Source organism: Callorhinchus milii, unplaced genomic scaffold (genome assembly GCF_018977255.1).
Source record: "Callorhinchus milii isolate IMCB2004 unplaced genomic scaffold, IMCB_Cmil_1.0 Scaffold2, whole genome shotgun sequence".
Taxonomy (NCBI): Eukaryota; Metazoa; Chordata; class Chondrichthyes; order Chimaeriformes; family Callorhinchidae; genus Callorhinchus; species Callorhinchus milii.
In genome coordinates this window covers 118,791,271-118,808,784 of record NW_024704743.1, presented here as the reverse complement: position 1 = coordinate 118,808,784, position 17,514 = coordinate 118,791,271, and the positions used below count along the sequence as shown (strand labels likewise).

The 17,514-nt window shown below is 42.9% G+C and overlaps 1 protein-coding gene across 4 annotated transcripts in view; it reads left to right on the top strand.

Annotated features, from left to right (window-relative positions):
• LOC103179708 (BTB/POZ domain-containing protein KCTD1) overlaps positions 1-17,514 on the top strand; it is a 94,751-nt gene that overhangs the window by 39,111 nt on the left and 38,126 nt on the right. For 2 of the 4 annotated variants that reach the window (XM_042331786.1, XM_007895093.2), the window contains exon 2: positions 4,035-4,902. The exons of the other annotated variants lie outside the window; for them this stretch is intronic. In XM_042331786.1, coding sequence (XP_042187720.1) covers positions 4,123-4,902 — 780 coding nt within the window. In that variant the 5' untranslated portion in view covers positions 4,035-4,122. The remainder of the gene's footprint in view (positions 1-4,034; positions 4,903-17,514) is intronic. 4 annotated transcript variants of the gene reach the window in all.

The window sequence follows — 17,514 nt, the reverse complement described above, 5'->3', positions numbered from 1 at the left end:
CACACAGGGAGACACACACACACACAGGGAGATACACTCACACTCACAGGCAAACACACACACACAGGCACACACACACACAGGCACACTCACACACACACTCACACAGGCACACACACTCTCACACACACAGGGAGACACATCACACACACACACAGGGAGACACATCACACACACACACAGGGAGACACACTCACACACACAGGCAAACACACACACAGGCACACACACACACACACAGGCACACTCACACACACACTCACACAGGCACACACACTCTCACACACACACAGGCAGACACACTCACACACACACAGGCAGACTGACACACACACACAAACACACACACAGGCAGACACACACACAGGCAGACACACACACAGACAGACAGACAGACAGACAGACAGACACAGGCAGACAGATACACACACAGGCAGACAGACAGACACACACACAGGCAGACAGACACACAGACAGACTGAGGGGGAGACACACACAGGCAGACAGACACACACACAGGCAGACAGACAGACATACACACACACAGACAGACACACAGACAGACTGAGGGGGAGACACACACACACAGACAGACACACACACACAGGCAGACAGATACACACACAGGCAGACAGACAGACACACACACAGGCAGACAGACACACAGACAGACTGAGGGGGAGACACACACACACACACACACACACAGACAGACACACACAGGCAGACAGACACACACACAGGCAGACTGAGGGGGAGACACACACACAGACACACACACAGGCAGACAGACTGACTGAGGGACACACACACACAGACAGACAGGGACTGAGGGGGAGACACAGACAGGGACTGAGGGGGGGACACACACACACACACAGACAGGGACTGAGGGGGAGGCACACACAGTCACAGACATGGACTGAGGGGGAGAGACACAGACAGACACACAGACAGACAGGGATTGAAGTGGAGAGAGAGAGACTGAGAGACAGATACAGACCTGACCACTTCTCTCTTCCTTTGCCTCCTTCCCTCTCTCACTCCTCTTCACAGGGACTGAGGGAGAGAGTGAGACTGAGAGAGACAGACAGACACAGACTGAAAGGGAGAGAGAGACTGAGAGACAGACAGACAGATAGAGAGAAACTGAGACAGACAGAGAGAGCACCTTCACTTCTTATCCCAAGGGAGACACAGAGAGACTGAGACAGAGAAATACAGAGAGAGAGAGAGTACCTTCACTTCTCCTAATAGAGAGAGAGAGACAGAGAGTGAGACACAGAGAGAGAGAGACCCTTCACTTCTTATTCCAAGAGAGAGACGGAGAGAGGGAAGAAAGAGAGAGAGATGGAGAGAAAGTGAGAGCATCTTCACTTCTTATCCCGAGAGAGAGAGAGAGAAAATATCCCAAGAGAGATGGAGAGAAAGTGAGAGCATCTTCACTTCTTATCCCGAGAGAGAGAGAGAAAATATCCCAAGAGAGATGGAGAGAAAGTGAGAGCATCTTCACTTCTTATCCCAAGAGAGAGAGAAAGTGATAGCACCATCACTTCTTATCCCAAGAGAGTGAGAGAGGGAGGGCGGAGGGAGGGAGGAAAGAAAGAGAGAAACAGAGAAAGAGGAGAGAGACAGCATCTTCACTTTCCAACCCAAGAGAGAAAGTGAGAGAGAGTGAGTGAGAGAGAGAGAAAGTGAGTGCACCCCCATTTCTCATCCCGAGAAAGAGAGAGAGAGGGAGGCAAGAGAAAGAAAGAGAGGGAGAGCACCTTAACTTACCCCAAGAGAGAGAGAGAGACAAGTGGAAGAAAGAGCGAGAGAGATGGACGGGGGGAAGAAAGAGAGAGAGAGAGAGAACACCTTCACTTCTCATCCCAAGAGACAGAGAAAGCACTTCACTTCTCATCCCAATTCAGAGAGGAGGAGAAAGGAGGAAGGAAGTAAAAAAAGACACACTCGGAACACACACACACACACACACACAGTCCCTAAACCAAACCTCAACTCCTTCACCCACCATTTAAACTAAATCAATAAGAAATAAACATGGTCTATCTACGTGTGTAAATGAGGCTTTTTTTTTTGTTGGGGTGAGGGGGCGGTGGGGGGGATATTTGCAATAATTTGTCCATGAACTTAATCCATCCATCAGTTCCCTCATCTTTCTCCTGTGGAACTCCATCCCACAGACCTCTCGCCTCACCTCCCCCCCCACCCACCCTTCTTGCCTCCTTCAAGGCCCATCTCAAGACCCTCTTCTTCGACCCGGCCTTCAGTGCCCCCTCCCCGTCCCGTCCCGTCCCCCACTCTCATGTGTAACTTCACTCCTAGTGTAAGGGAAACTTGTTTTGGAGGGGAAACAAAAATGAAGTGTTCTTAAGAGTAAAGTGAGTTGTCCTGTTTGGAGGGCACTGATCTGTAACTACTGTACTGTACTAGGAGTTGATCTGTTTTTGAGGCACTGCTATTGTCACAGCGTCAGCTGCCGTTGTGGGCGCGTTGTGTGTTTGTACGTGTGTGAACTGTTGACCCAGAACACACAGGGAACAAAAGGACTCATTTCGAACTCCAGTGAATGAACGTCCAACTAACTCTTATTAAGGCTAACTGCATATTACCAACCTTGAATGTGATCGATTCTGTGACAATAGCTTCGCTGTGCAAGAGAGCACTTGTCAGAGCTGAAGCATTGCTGTCTTTCAGTGGGGAAGGGGGTGGAGGGTGGTTAGGTTGGTGGGTGGGGGTTAACGGGGGGTTGTGTGAGGTGGGTTGGGTTGGGGAGGGGGAAGGTATACATTTACTTTCTTCCTCTAAATGAAAATACGATCCTGAAACCTGCTGTAAAATGCAACGTTTTTAATCGGTTGGTTCAATGGAAGATCTTTTCAAGAGAGTTTGGAATAATTTTCTGCTGGACCAACATGACAGTCTTATTATTTTGTAACATGAGGAAATTGGTGAATTTAATTTGTGTGCGTTGTCCTATTTTATTCTATTTAAAATAACTGCGGGTTAAAATATTTCATATATCTCCGACAGCAATTTGCAATGAGTGCCTGGCCACTCAAAGTTTTTATATATTGGCGGAAGTATTTCCACTCTTTCTCTCACACCTCCCACTCCCACTCCGCCCGGTCAATTGTCAATGGTTTTGAAGTCTCTCCTCCCGCCCCCAACCCCCCTCTCCGAGTATGAAATCTGTCGAAAAGAGAGAAAAATGAAATATATACCTTTTGCTCTTATGGGAGATGGTAAAATAGAATTCCAGGATAATTTGTGGAAAGTCATGTACTTGGAGGTTAACCTTGGCACAGTTTTTAACAGCTCTATAAATTATTACATTGAAACACTTTCTACCAGTATTTAATCCACAACAGTTGCCTAAAACTGTTTGATTATCGGTATGACAACCATCATTGTAAAAATAACACTTATTATTAAGTGAATACAATAGCCTGGGTTAACCGTCAGTATTTTCCCTCCCTCTCCCCCCCCACTCCCCTCCATCATATTGATAATCCTGGTATATCAATATATCCAAGGCTAGATGAATATCAGATACTTTTATGATCTGACAATATTATTACTTTAACCCAATAGCACCTGTCAGAGTAATACCGGTAAAGCAGCTTTTGCAGGCCATACTAAGGGAAACAGCTATGGTTGGCTATTTCAGGTGCTAATTCGTAATAAGTAGGAAGTTACTATACTGTTATTGGTGTTGACCCTATTTTACATATAAATGATGCAGTAGTGTTGGCAGAAAAAATGCAAATCAATTTGCAGTACAGTACCGTACTTAAAGTATTAGTCGTTCTGGTGTTTCCACCATTTCTTTTACACATAAACTCAAGCTGGACGTTTAACAGGGAAGTGAGATAGATGGTGATTGCCACTATTGGTTAACACCTAGTGATTTATCTATTCTATATATATATATATCTATATATAAAAAAGAAATCATACTTTTTTTCCCAACAATTACTGTAATCATGTCATCGAGACAAATCATATCGTGAAATCCCTATCACCAGGTCCGACCTGAGGAAACTCTACACTTCCAGCGCCTTCGATACCAACACTCCCTTTGGATTGCTCAATAAGGTCTGGTTCGAAATCTGCATGTACTTCTGCACAAGGGGGAGGGAAAACCAGAGAGAATTGGAGGAGGACTCCTTTGGCTTGGCCACAGATGAGGACGGACGAAGATTTGTCTATTATAAAGCATGTGGACCTTACCACAGATCTCGCTCAGTAACGTGGAATAAGAAGAGGATGGTGAATGATGAGGAGAACTTCCCTAGGATGTATGAGACAGGCACAGATTTCTGTCCTTATGCAAGTTTTGTTAAATATATTTCCAAACGTAACCCTCTGTGTAAGGCTTTTTTTCAAAGACCAAGGGATCATTGCAATGAAAGTGATGTGACCTGGTATGAGAACAAAGCCATTGGGAAGAACCTGCTGGGCACCCGGATGCAGATGTTGTCCAAGGCGGCAAAGCTTTCTAAGACTTACACTAATCACTGCATAGGAGCAGTGTCCATAGCCACCCTGAGCAGCATCGCGGGCATCGGCAGCAGGTTGGTCCCTCACAGATCTCCCCCAAACACAAATGGGTCCTGTCATCTCGAGCAATCGTCCCCTTTCACAATCCAAAATCACCAAGGAGAGATCATAGGGGTAAAAGTGGAAACAGCCATGACCCCCACTCTTTACGAACCTGTGTACTCAGACGACACCTGTCGTCCACCCTCACAAAAAAGACTCTGCGTCCGGCCCTCAGATTGTGTAGATTCCCAGATCGCGAGCCCAAACAGGAACAACCCACAGGAATCTGTGCTTCGTGAATCCGGTGGCCAGCCTGGACCCACTACACCTATAATCATACCAACTAACCAGGTAATGATATTGCAATCGTAGGTTTATCACCACGTCTGGGTTCTAACGCTGCCTTTTAAACTAAACTAAAAGAAACGAGCTGTGATGTGTCATGTTTAAAAACCAGGTGGATGGGTATTTGAGGAGCATGGGTTTGCAGGGTTATGGGGAAAGAGCTGGGGAGTGGGATTGACATTAATTGCTCTATTCAAAGAGCCGGCACAAACTTGATGGGCCGAATGGCCTCTTTTTGTGCTGTACAATTCTATGATTCTATGTGCGACACCTGGGTTTTGTCAAGTCTCTTGTCTTTTAAGCTAAAAGCGGTTCAGGCGAACAGCTTAAATGTACAGTGGGACACGAGAGTTATCATAAGTTGAAGTTTGGAGTTGCTTTATGTATTTGTTTAGGCTCTTGACTAGCATTTCCCTTGGAATATTTATTGGGGGAGGGTGGTGGGAGGTGCGGTGGGAGGGGGGAATATTTGGAAGCCTATTTCGAGGGTTGGAGGAAATGCACATGCTGAAACGTTATCGGAGCAAGTGCTTGCTTTTGTGACCCTTTTGCTCCGACATTAAATCCCGTTGGTGTTTTTTGTTTAAAGTTCGGGTGAAAGTTTTTAATTTCAAGTTCGTGACGTAGACTGACTGACGAGAGGGAGTTTTGGTTTCTGTTTGAGAAATCCGAGAATCTCAAAAGGCCCGTCCGAGTATGCATTTGTGAAGGTTGATCACTGCTGTTTGAATCTTAATATTTTCATTTTTTTTTACAAACAAATTGTAAATGCCTCTAGGACTACGACCGCAGTATAACAAATTGAGACTGCAAATGTAGAGGAGGATTGTTTTAGTTAGAGTTTTTTTTATAGGATTTTTACTGCCGCGTTTTGCCCACAAAATGCAATCAATTCACTTCACAGTATATTCTGTGAAGCGCTTGGAGACGTCTCAAAGACATGATAAGGGGCTATATCAAATGCAAGGATTATTATTATTATCATTATTTAATATACAATTTTGAGTGAGGTAAACCCATGTACTAAAACCATAAAACATGGTGTGTCAGTCTGGTTTAGTTGGTAGCTCTGGGTCAAAAGTTTGTTTGTTCAAGCCACATGTAAGGACTTGGACTAGTGTTGCATTCCTGGAGGTGTTGGCTTTTAGATAAGACATTAATCTGAGGTCCTATCTACCTGTCCAAGTGAATGTTAAAGATCCCACGGCACTATTCAAAAAGAAAAGGGAGTTTCTCCCAGTATCCTGGCCCCAGGTAATGTTGGTCACAGACATCCTCTCGACGTGAAAGGCGCTATACAAATGTAATTTTGTTGTTGTTGCTATCACTTGCTCCATAGCTGTTTATTATTATGATTATGATTATAATAATAATCTTTACATTTGGTATAGTGCCTTCCACATTAGAAGGGTGTCCTAGAGCGTTTCACAGGATTTACTGTAAAGTGTAGTGACTGTGTATTTTGTTGGAAAATACAGCAGTTAATTTGTGCAGCAATGTTCCACAAACAGTCATGAAGTGAATAGCCAATTTTATTTGGAGGATTATTGGCCAGGACGCTGAGATAAACTCCTTTCTCTTTTCAAATAGTGGCATGGGATCTTTAATGACCACCTGAACAGGCAGACGGGGTCTCGGTTTAACATAAGATGGCACCTTCAACATTATAGAATACCCATAGCATTGCCTTTAGTGGTCAGCTTGAACTATACGAGTTAAAAGTCCCTAAGTAATAATAATAATAATTCTTGCATTTGATACAGTGCTTTTTCACATCTTCGAGACGTCTCAAATTGCTTCACAAAATATATCATAAAGTGAATTGACTGTACATTTGTGGGTGAAATGTGGCAGCCAATTGCGCACAGCAGTGTCCCACAAACAGTTGTGGATTGAGTGACTAAATGATTATTGTGTTTTCTTTCTTGAGGGATTATTATCAGGTATGTGGAGTAAGGAAGCTTGCCCAAAGTTTCACCCTGCCGGGAATTGAATCCAGGTCTCTCGCTTACGAGAGGAGCTTACTGAGCTACAGGCCTCCACATGTAGGCTTGAACCTACAACCTTGTGACTCAGAGGCGAGAGTGCCAGTACCTGAGTCTGTCTGTAAGTTAGCTGTCACATTTCACCCACAAAATGCACATCACTTTACAGTATATCCTGTGAAGTGCTTTGACATCTTCACAGGATATAGATGTCTCGATGATATGATAAGGCGCAATGTCAAATCTAAAGATTATTCTTAATATTATTAATAATAATAAATTCAACCACCTGCTGTTGTGAACCATTGCTTAAATGGACAATAAAAAGGAGCAAGTTCTCTGTTAACCTGAGCAGTTAATCTAATGCTAACCCTAACCCTAATTTGCAGGTCGGTCTCGGTATAATTTTCAAAGTTTTCTTTCATTCAAATTTTGTGTGGATAAGCCGGAAGTTTGCTTGTGGTACTCTTATATCTAAGGACAATAATGAACGAGCAGGTAAAGCATTTTGCTTGTCAAAGAAAATATTACCAGTTTTTCAAACATTGAAAGGACTAAATGTTCCTAAGTAGAACTAACCTGTACTGTGCTCCTCTTCGTAATGGTTTATCTCACTGTAATCATAGACGTAGATGAGAAAATCCTACTGATTAAGTGTGACTATTGTGTGTTCTCCCCCCCACACACAAGGCATTCTTTGTGCCTATTCAAGAATGCCAGCTCAGTGCTAGATTCTGGGCTGGTTTGTGCAATAACCGATGCCTGCCAAGACTTGGTAACGTAACGTTATTTGAACTTATGGTTGCTTTCATCCCACTGGTCTGGGCTGAATTTTAATTCTGGTATCAGAAGATGGAGATTCTTGTACTTGAAACTTTAGGCATGTTTCCTTAGTCCACACACCTGTTTAACGAGCAGTCAGTAGAAACCCAGTTGAAATCGCTTCTTTCCCTGGCAACTCCGAACCTCTCCGACCTCCTCACTCCCCAATCCACTACCCGGCACCTCCGCTCGACTGGCACCGGCCTCCTGCTGGTCCCTCACACCCTCCGTTCCACCATTATGGGGTCGCGCTTTCAGGCATTACGCCCCAAAACTTTGGAACACTCTCCGTCAATCCCTCTGCTTTCCATCTCCCTTTTTAAGTTCCACCTTAAGACCTTCCTTTTCGACCGTGCTAGAAGACCATAAGACATAGGAGCAAGAGTAGGTAATTTGGCCCCTCGAGCCTGCCCGCCATTTAATAAGACCATGGCTGATCTTCTAACCTAATTCCATTTACCCACCCTATCCCCATATCGTTTAATCCCTCTAACCTTTAGAAATCTATCAACCTCAGTCTTGAATATGTTCAAGGACTGAGCATTTACAGCCTTCTGGGGTAGAGAATTCCACAAATTCACTACCCTCTGAGTGAAGAAATATTTCCTCAACACAATTTGAAAAGGCTGACCCTTAATCTTGAGACTATGACCCCCTAGTTTTAGATTCTCCAACCAAGGGAAACAGTCTTAAGAAGCTTATAGGTTTCTGTAAGATCACCTCTAATTCTTCTAGAGAATATAGGCCTAGTTTACTCAACCTATCCTCATAGGTCAACCCCTCATCCCAGGAACCTACCTCGTGAATCTAGGCTGAACCCCCTCTAAGGCGAATACGTCCTTTCTTAAATAAGGAGACCAAAACTGCACACAATATTTCTAAGTGCGGTCTCACCAAGGCCTTATACAACTGCAGCAAGACTTCCCTACTCTTGTACTCTAACTCTTTTGCAACGAACGCCAATATAGCATTAGCCTTCCTAGTTGCTTGCTGTACCTGTATACTACCTTTCTGTGACTGGTGTACAAGGACACCCAAATCCGTCTGAACACTAACACTACCTAGTCTCTTCCCCTCTAGAAAATAATCCGCTTTTCCATTTTTACTGCCTAGTTGAATAACTTCCCACTTCCCATGTTATACTCCATCTGCCACCTTCTTGCCCACTCAGCTAGCCTGTCTATTTCCCTTTGCATTCTTCGTGTGTCATCCTCACAGCTTACTCTCCCACTTATCTTCGTATCATCTGCAAATTTAGATATGTTAAGTTCTATTTTCTCATCTAAATCATTGATACAGACAGTAAATAATTGAGGCCCAAGCACTGATCCTTGTGGCACTCCACTAGTCACATCTTGCCAATCTGAGAAGGACCCGTTTATCCCTACTCTCTGTTTTCTTCCCATTAGCCACTCTCCAATCCATGCTAATATATTACCATTAATTCCATGGGCTCTAATCTTATGCAACAGCCTTTTATGTGGCACCTTGTCGAATGCCTTCTGGAAATCCAAATACACCACATCTACTGGTTTCCCCCCTATCTAACCTGCTAGTTATATCCTCAAGAAACTCTATAAGATTTGTTAAACATGATTTCCCTTTCGTAAAGCCATGTTGGCTTTGCCTAATCATGTTGTGATTTTCTAAGTACTGCACAACGACGTTCCTAATTAAGGACTCTAGAATTTTCCCTACCAACGATGTCAGACTGGTCTACAGTTCCCCATTTTTTGTCTCGCACCCTTCTTCAATATCGGCGATACATTTGCGACCTTCCAATCACTGGGAACCATTCCAGAATCCAGAGAATTTTGGAAGATCATAAACAAAGCATCCACTATCTCTGCAGCCACCTCTTTTAAAACCCTAGGATGCAGGCCATCATTATTGGTTTTTAATCCTATCAATTATCTCTAGTACTATTGCTTTACTGATGTTCATTTCTTTAAGTTCCTCACTAACATTAGCCTCTAGGTTTCCCTCTATTTTCAGTAAGTTTTCAGTGTCCTGTAACATGAGGACAGAAGCAAAATATTTGTTTAATGACTCTGCCATTTCTTTATCCCCCATTATAATTTCTCCTGTCTGTCTGCAATGGACCCACATTCACTTTTGATAGTCTCTTCCTCTTTATGTACTTGTAAAAACTCTTGCAGTCTGTCTTTATGTTCCTGGCTAGTTTATCCTCATATTCCATTTTCTCCCTCTTAATCAGTTTCTTGGTTTTCCTTTGCTGTTCTCTAAAGCCCTCCCAATCCTCAGGTTTACTGCTCTTTTTGGCAGTGTTATAGGCCTTTTCTTTGAATTTTATACTCTCCCTAACTTCTCTAGTTAGCCAAGGTTGAACCACTTTTCCCGTGGTATTTTTATTTTTCAAGGGAATATGTGATCGCTGGGAATTATTTATTATATCTTTAAGCGTTTGCCATTGCAAACTTTTTAATCTCATTTTTAATCTAATTTCCCAGTCTATTTTAGCCAAATCTTCTCTCATACCTGCAAAGTTGGCTTTATTTAAATTTAAGACCCTTGCTTCGGATTCAACTACATCACTCTCTAACTTGATGGTAAATTCCATCACGTTATGGTCACTCTACCCGAGAGGAGCCTTAACTTCCAGATTGCTGATTAGCCCTATATCATTACACAAAACAAGATCAAGGATTGCCTGTTCCCTGGTTGGGTCCTCAGCATACTGTTCTAGAAAACTATCTTTAATGCATTCTATAAACTCATCCTCTAATTTACTACAATTTGGTTTTCCCAGTTTATATGAAGATTGAAATCACCCACTATTAGTGTATTGCCCTTGCTACATGCTCCTCTAATTTCCTGATTAATACCCTGCCCAATACTGTAAATGCTGTTTTGGGGGTCTATAAGCTACTCCCACTAGTGTTTTCTGTCCCTTGTTGTTTCTTACTTCCACCCATACTGACTCTACATCCTGATTTTCTGATTTAAAATCCTTCCTCTCGAATGTTGTTATCTCCTCCTTTATTAGCAGGGCTACTGTGCTTACGGTCATCTCCTGCCCCGAGCCGGAGTCAGGCTCCGCCATTGTTAAGTGCTCTGAGATGCTGCCCTGCGTGGAGGGCGCTATACAAGTTGTTGTTAGTCGAATAGCAGATTGCTTTTCTGGGCGTAATAATCCCTTCAAAAATTATGTTTTAAATAATAAATTGGGTACTCAATCCACGGCTGTTTGTGGGACACTGCTGTGCGCAACTGGCTGCCGCGGTTCACCCACAAAATATACAGTCAATTCACTTCACAGTATATTCTGTGAAGCGCTTTGAGACTTCTCGAAGACGTGATAAGACGCTATATTAAATTCAAAGATTATTATTAAGCCTACGGTGACCCCCTTCTCCCCCCGGCTTGGCGTCATGCTCCGCCACTGTCAAGCTCTCTGGGACGCTACCCAGCCTGGGGGGCACTATATAAATGCAAATTGTTGTTGTTGTTCAGATGATTTTGACAGTACTTACAGTAAGTTTTGCTCGCAAACGACCTCTTAAATGAAAGTTCATGAGCAGTCCGATAGACCATCTCAGAACTTTTGCCGAGATCTTTTTTTTTAATGTTGCTGAACAGCTGAAAGCACGACTAACACTCTAATAATAGGTCCGTACACTGAACAGCAAATAACGTGGTGTTGGTAGCGCTCTCGCTTCTGAATCAGAAGGTCATGGGATCAAGTCCCACAATGGGGCTTTGAGCTCATATTCCACGCTCACGTTCTTATGCAGTGCTGGGGATGCGAGGCATCGTCGGAGGTGCCGTCCCTCGAAAGAGACTTCAAACCGAGGTCTTCCTTTCTGTGTACATGTTCAGGTGGCCGTTACATATCCTATGGCACCATTTGAAAAAAAAATGTCCTCGTCACCAATCCTCAAAGTAAATTGATCATTCACTCTGTGGCTGTTGTGGGACATTGCTGTGTGCAAATTGGTTGTGGGATTGCTTACCAATGTCCACAGTCACTACACTTGACAGTGATTACCTATGAAGCACTTTGAAACGTTTCAGCCCTTCATAAGCACCATATCAAAAGGAAGAATTATTATTATAAATGCATCATCCTAAAGTTACTTATAACCCTTGCATGGATTAACGGCATATTTTCTTGACAGTGTCTCAAAACTCTTCACAGGATTTTACGGTGAAGGAAAATGTTAAAGAGTAAAATGCTATTGTTTGTAGTGACTGGTTATTGGTAAGTGAACCCGGCAGCCAATTTGCACACAGCAATGTTCGCACAAACTGCCATAAAAAGAATAACCAGGGCTTTCTTTTTATCTGGGAGACGGCCAGGACATTAGGAAGAAACTCCCTTCTCTTTTCGAATAGTGCCATGGGATCTTTAACATCTTTAACATTCACCTGAACAGGAACAGACAGAAATTTGAGTTTGGACCTGTAACAATGCACACGCACACCCCACCCCCCAGTAACGCACTTGAGTGTCAGCCTAGACTATGAGCTCAGATCCTGTTGTGCGGTTTGAACCCATACCTTCTGACTCAAAGATGTCAGTGCTACTGACCAAGCGAGTCAAGGACCTGAGACTGGGTCTCGGGACTTTGTTTATCTTAAAATAGCTGCATGTCTGTCTTAACTTTACACTGTAAGTGATAGAATTAGCTCATGTTGCTAATGATCTTGTGAATGACAAATTATTGTTTAGTGGTACAACAGTACTGCAGTACTCGTTTCATAGATGGTTTGTGGCACAGTAATGGATTTGAGAGAGCACAGGGCGGTATCCTACCTTGCCATCCTCCTTGCCCTCCACCCTCCCCGATCCCGATCCCCCCCCAACTCGGGTTCAAATCCCTGACCGTCCAGCACCTTGAAATGTCCTCCCGACGTGAAAGACGCTATACAAATGTAATATTGTAATGTGACCTGCTTGTTCTCCACTCCTCTGCCCGCCCCCTACGCTCAGCGGACACAGACCCGCTTCTTGTCCCTCGAGCCCTTCGTGTCACTGTCGGTGGCCTTGTCTTCAGTCACTACACCCCTAACCTCTGGAACTCCCTGTCTCAATCCATTCGCCTCACCCCCTTTATCTATCCAAAAATCCCTCCTGGAGATTTACCTCTTTCTCTGCACCTATGGTCACCTCCCCTGACCTCGAGTTGTGTCCAACTAAGTTGTTGTTTTTTGATTCTTATCAACATTGACCAAATTCTCGCACTATTGCAAAAGAGAAGGGAGTTTCTCCCAGTGTCCTGACCAACAACCACCCCCCCCACCCCCCCCAACATGTCTTGCTTGTGGGACATTGTTGCGTGCAAATTGGCCGCTACATTTGCCTACAAAAATGCACGGTCAGTACACTTCACGATATAACTTGTGAAGCACTTTGAGTTACCTTGACGACGTAATAAAATGCAATATCAAATGGCAGGATTCTTTTTAAATTTGGCCACTGAATCCACGACTGTTGGTGGGAAGCTGCTGTGCGCAATTGGCTTCCGCTTTTCACCCACGAAATATACAGTCAATTTACTTTATGGTATATTCTGTGAAGCGTTTTGTGATGTCAAATGCAATTTTTATTATCTATTTTTATTATAGAATTGACAGACACTGAGTGGTGCGTATTTCGGTAAAACGTGTGGGAAAGATAAGAGGATACGATAAGTGCAGGGAGGGTTGAGTGAACATGCAGTGTTGCGGGGGGAAAGAAATCCTGAAGATAATCTTACATTGATTACCTTTTTATGACTAGATTAAACCAAGTTTCATTAGATTATGAGAAGGGATAGTGGAGAGTTTAGGTCGGCTGAGAATCGATAGAAAACCCACAATAAATGCTAGCTTTCTGCATTGGAGCTTCTGTGGAGTGGAGTGAAATCGCTACCGTCAATGGAAAATAAATGAGAATTGATCTGAAAACAGAAAGAGGAGAAAAACAATTCATACACCTCTAATCGAATAGCAATACTGAGCTCAGGTTGTGAGTTTTAAGTTTTGGCGAGTTAGAATGTGTTAACACTTGAGCAACTTTGAGACGTCTCGGCGATGTGATAAAGCGCTCTACCAACTACAATTATTATTTTTGTAGGAATGCACCAATGCTGTCTGCCTGGGAAATTTGTTCCAATAAATTCACCATCCTCCGTGTCCTGAGGTTAACCATTTCTTCACCTTCTTTCTTCTAAACTACAGTGCTGTATTAAAACATTAAAACATCATTTGAGACTTTGATATCACACCTTATCCTATCTGCAATGTTTCAAAGCCCCTCACAGGATGTACTTTAAAGTAGAGCGACTGCGTGTATTGTGAGCAATTGCAGCAGTCAATTTGCACGCAGCAATGTCCCCAAAATATTTATTTTGGGGGATTGTCAGCCAGGACACATTGGGAGAAATTCTCTTCTCTTTTCCAATAGGCGTGTCATGGGATCTTTAACATCCATGGAACGTTAAAAATTCCATGTTACAATTTGAGGTTATATCAGACATTGGGTTCAATTTATTGATGCCAGTGAGATCATGAGGACTTTAATTAGATGTCACCTGAGTTTTCACTTCACCAGTGTGAGTATGACTACTGTAGTTTCCACAGCCTTTCCTTTTAGCTCAGGTGCCTAATCTCAGATGACAATTCAGTTTGTCCTCTGTTGCGTTCTCTTTCTCTCTAAAGCATGATCATAAGAGACCGCAGCATGAGCTGTTCAAGGCAAATTCAAGGTGAGGGTGATGCTGAAGGAAGTCTCACTGTCCTTTTTTGGATAGATGTATATGCATCATTCATTGTATTACAGAAACATGTTTGTGTCAGGAAAGGTGGTTTAGAATAATGATTCAAAATTCTATTTCGAGGCACCATAAATGTAGCTTACTGAGCAACAGAGGCTAGTGAGTGAGTGAGTGCATACATAATAATAATAATAATCCTTGCATTCGATATAGCGCTTTTCATGTCTTCTAGACGTCCCAAAGCGCTTCACAGAATAAACTGTAAAGTGAATTGACTGTATATTTTGTGAGTGAAATGTGGTAGCCAATTGCGCACAGCAGTGTCCCACAAACTGTTAAACCTAGACCCCATCTGCCTGTTCGGGTGGACGTTAAAAAAGAATGGTGCCATGGCCAATAATCCCCCAAATAAAATTAGTCATTCACTTCATGGCTGTTTGTGGTGCATTGCTGTGTGCAAATTGACTGTCGCGTTCGCCCACAAAATTCACAGTCGCTTCACAATAAAACCTGTGAAGAGCTTTGAGCTGTTTCAATGAGGTGATAAGGCACTACGTCAAATGGAAGTATTTTTATCAAATGTGTGTTATTCACATAAGCCGCTACACTTTACAGTGAATCCTGTGAAGCGTTTGAAACGTCCTCCCGACGTGAAAGGTGCTATAATCAAATGCAAGGGTTATTATTATATTACACCAACAGCAAACAACAAATTACATTTATATAAGCATCTTTCACGTCGGAAAGACATCCAACGCACAAGGACGTCCTAAGTGTTATTATTATTAATGACATATCATTATTAATAGGGCAGAACCTTAGGCAATCTTACTTCACACGCCTCTGTTACCTAGCAATAAGTAGGAAACTGTTAGCCGATTGGCGGATCACGTTCAGGGAGTAATAATCCCTTTAAAAAAATGGTGGGACACTGCTGTGCGCAATTGTCTGCTGTGTTTTGCCCACNAAATACAGTCAATCCACTTTACGGTATATTCTGTGAAGCGCATTGAGATGTTACAACAGCGTGATAAGGCGCTGTATCAAATGCAAGGATTACTATTTTTATGATCAACTCCTTTGAAACGCCGGTCACTCGAACCGGGCTTGTAATGAATGCTGATGAGTAGAACGAGGCTTTGAAGCAAATACTGTGTGGCACATAAGAGAGGTTAGCACTTTCACAGTAAAGTATTCTCTCCTCCTCCTCCTTTATTATTAAATCCAAATCCTTCACTAAACATTAATAATCAGGGGGAAATATTCAGTAATTAATAATTACTGAACGGCCAGCTGCCAACTGGAATCTTAAATTGTCCTTGGCTACCCGCTGACAGTGTTGAAATGAATGCTCTGGCGTGTGTGTGTTGTGTCTGACTAGGGGACAGGAAGCTGATTTAGGATGTGGAGTCCCACTTAACAGTACAAAGCAAAATGGGGCCATTTGTTCACAGAGCTGATGAGAGATCACTTTAAAAGCCGTTCTTCAAGCGCGCTGATACCTTCTTGTTGAAAACAGTTCATCCGTGTTGTTCTGGGTTTAGTGCGGACTTTTCACACATCTTAAGTGTTGTGCTAACTGGCTCCTGGCTGGCCAAGTCTTAGCGTTCGTAGGAAACGATACCTTTTGATCCTTCGATGCTGGCTTTGGGCGCTATATAAATGCAAGTTGTTGTTGGCTCTTCGTATCACCGTGAAGCAGAATTCACAGTGTTAGTTGGTTCACCCACTAATACAGGGGTGGACAATTATTTTGGCTGGCGGGCCACTTCATAAGTTTTGGTAAGCTTCGCGGGTCACACGCTTAATATGGATGCAGATGCTTAATAATAGTTCAAAATCAAGTCTTCCGCTTGTAATCTCATCCTGCGACCCAAATTGTTTTGTGAAAATGCTTTGTTCTTTTTGCATTTGAACCACCATCTCATCAGCTTTCTTTCCTTTTTCTTCGGCAGAAACGTTCTTATATTTGCAAGCAGATGTGGCCTTCAGCGTCCACTTTCCGCTTCTTTGATAAACTCATTTCGAATTAACGTCCTCTTCAGTGAAAGGTATTGCCGCGGTTTCCATGCGCGCGTTTGAAAATTTGCCGATCCGTACATTTCTGACGTCAGCCTGATTCAACATATAATTCAAAATGAGTTTATCAAAGAAGCGGAAAGTGGATGCTGAAGGCCGAATATTCAACAAAGAAAGGACTTCTAAATATTTTTTTACGGGTGTGGGTGGAAAAGCTGTGTGCTTAATTTGCAAAGAAAGTGTGGCAGTGCTCAAAGACTACAACTTGGATCACCATTTTGAGAGCAAACACGCTTGCAAATTTAAGAACGTTTCTCCCGAAGAAAAAGGAAAGAAAGCTGATGAGATGGTTGTTCGAGTGCAAAAAGAGCGAAGCATTTTCACAAAAGAATTTGTGTCCCAGGATGAGATTACAAGTGTAAGACTTGATTTTGAGCTATTAATAAGCATTTGCATCTATATTAAGTGTGTGGCCCGCGAAGCTTATCAAAACTCGTGAAGTGGCCCGCCAGCCAAAATAATTGCTCACCCCTAGCTTAGACTGTTGTGAGACAGGTTGGTTTTACGTTACTGATGATGTGTTGTTGAAATAGTAATTCTGCTATAAGGAAAGAGGTGGAACACTTTGTTCAGACACTTTGTACCTACGAACCTGGCTTACAACAGGAACCACCCTCCCTGCACTGTCCTGCTACAGTCTTTTCCATTTCACTCATCTGTAAAATAATGTTGGGTTTTACACTAAACACTGGGTAAAAGGGGTCTTAAAAACAGTATTTAATCCTTTATTTTGATATAATGTCAAAGCGCTTCACAGGATATACTGTAAAGTGTAGTGACTGTATTTTGTAGGGAAAATGCAGCAGCCAGTTTTGCGCACAGCACATGAGATAAATGGGGCACATGGTCCTCCTTCACCCAAATATATCTTGACAATGCTGATCCTAACCGTGTCTGATGTCCTTGTGTCAATGCTTTTCCAGGCAGAGGGCGAGGCCTTGGGCAAGTTTCCTTACTCCACACAGAGCCTAATAATAATCCCTCCAAAAACCAAAAACAATAATTAAATTGGT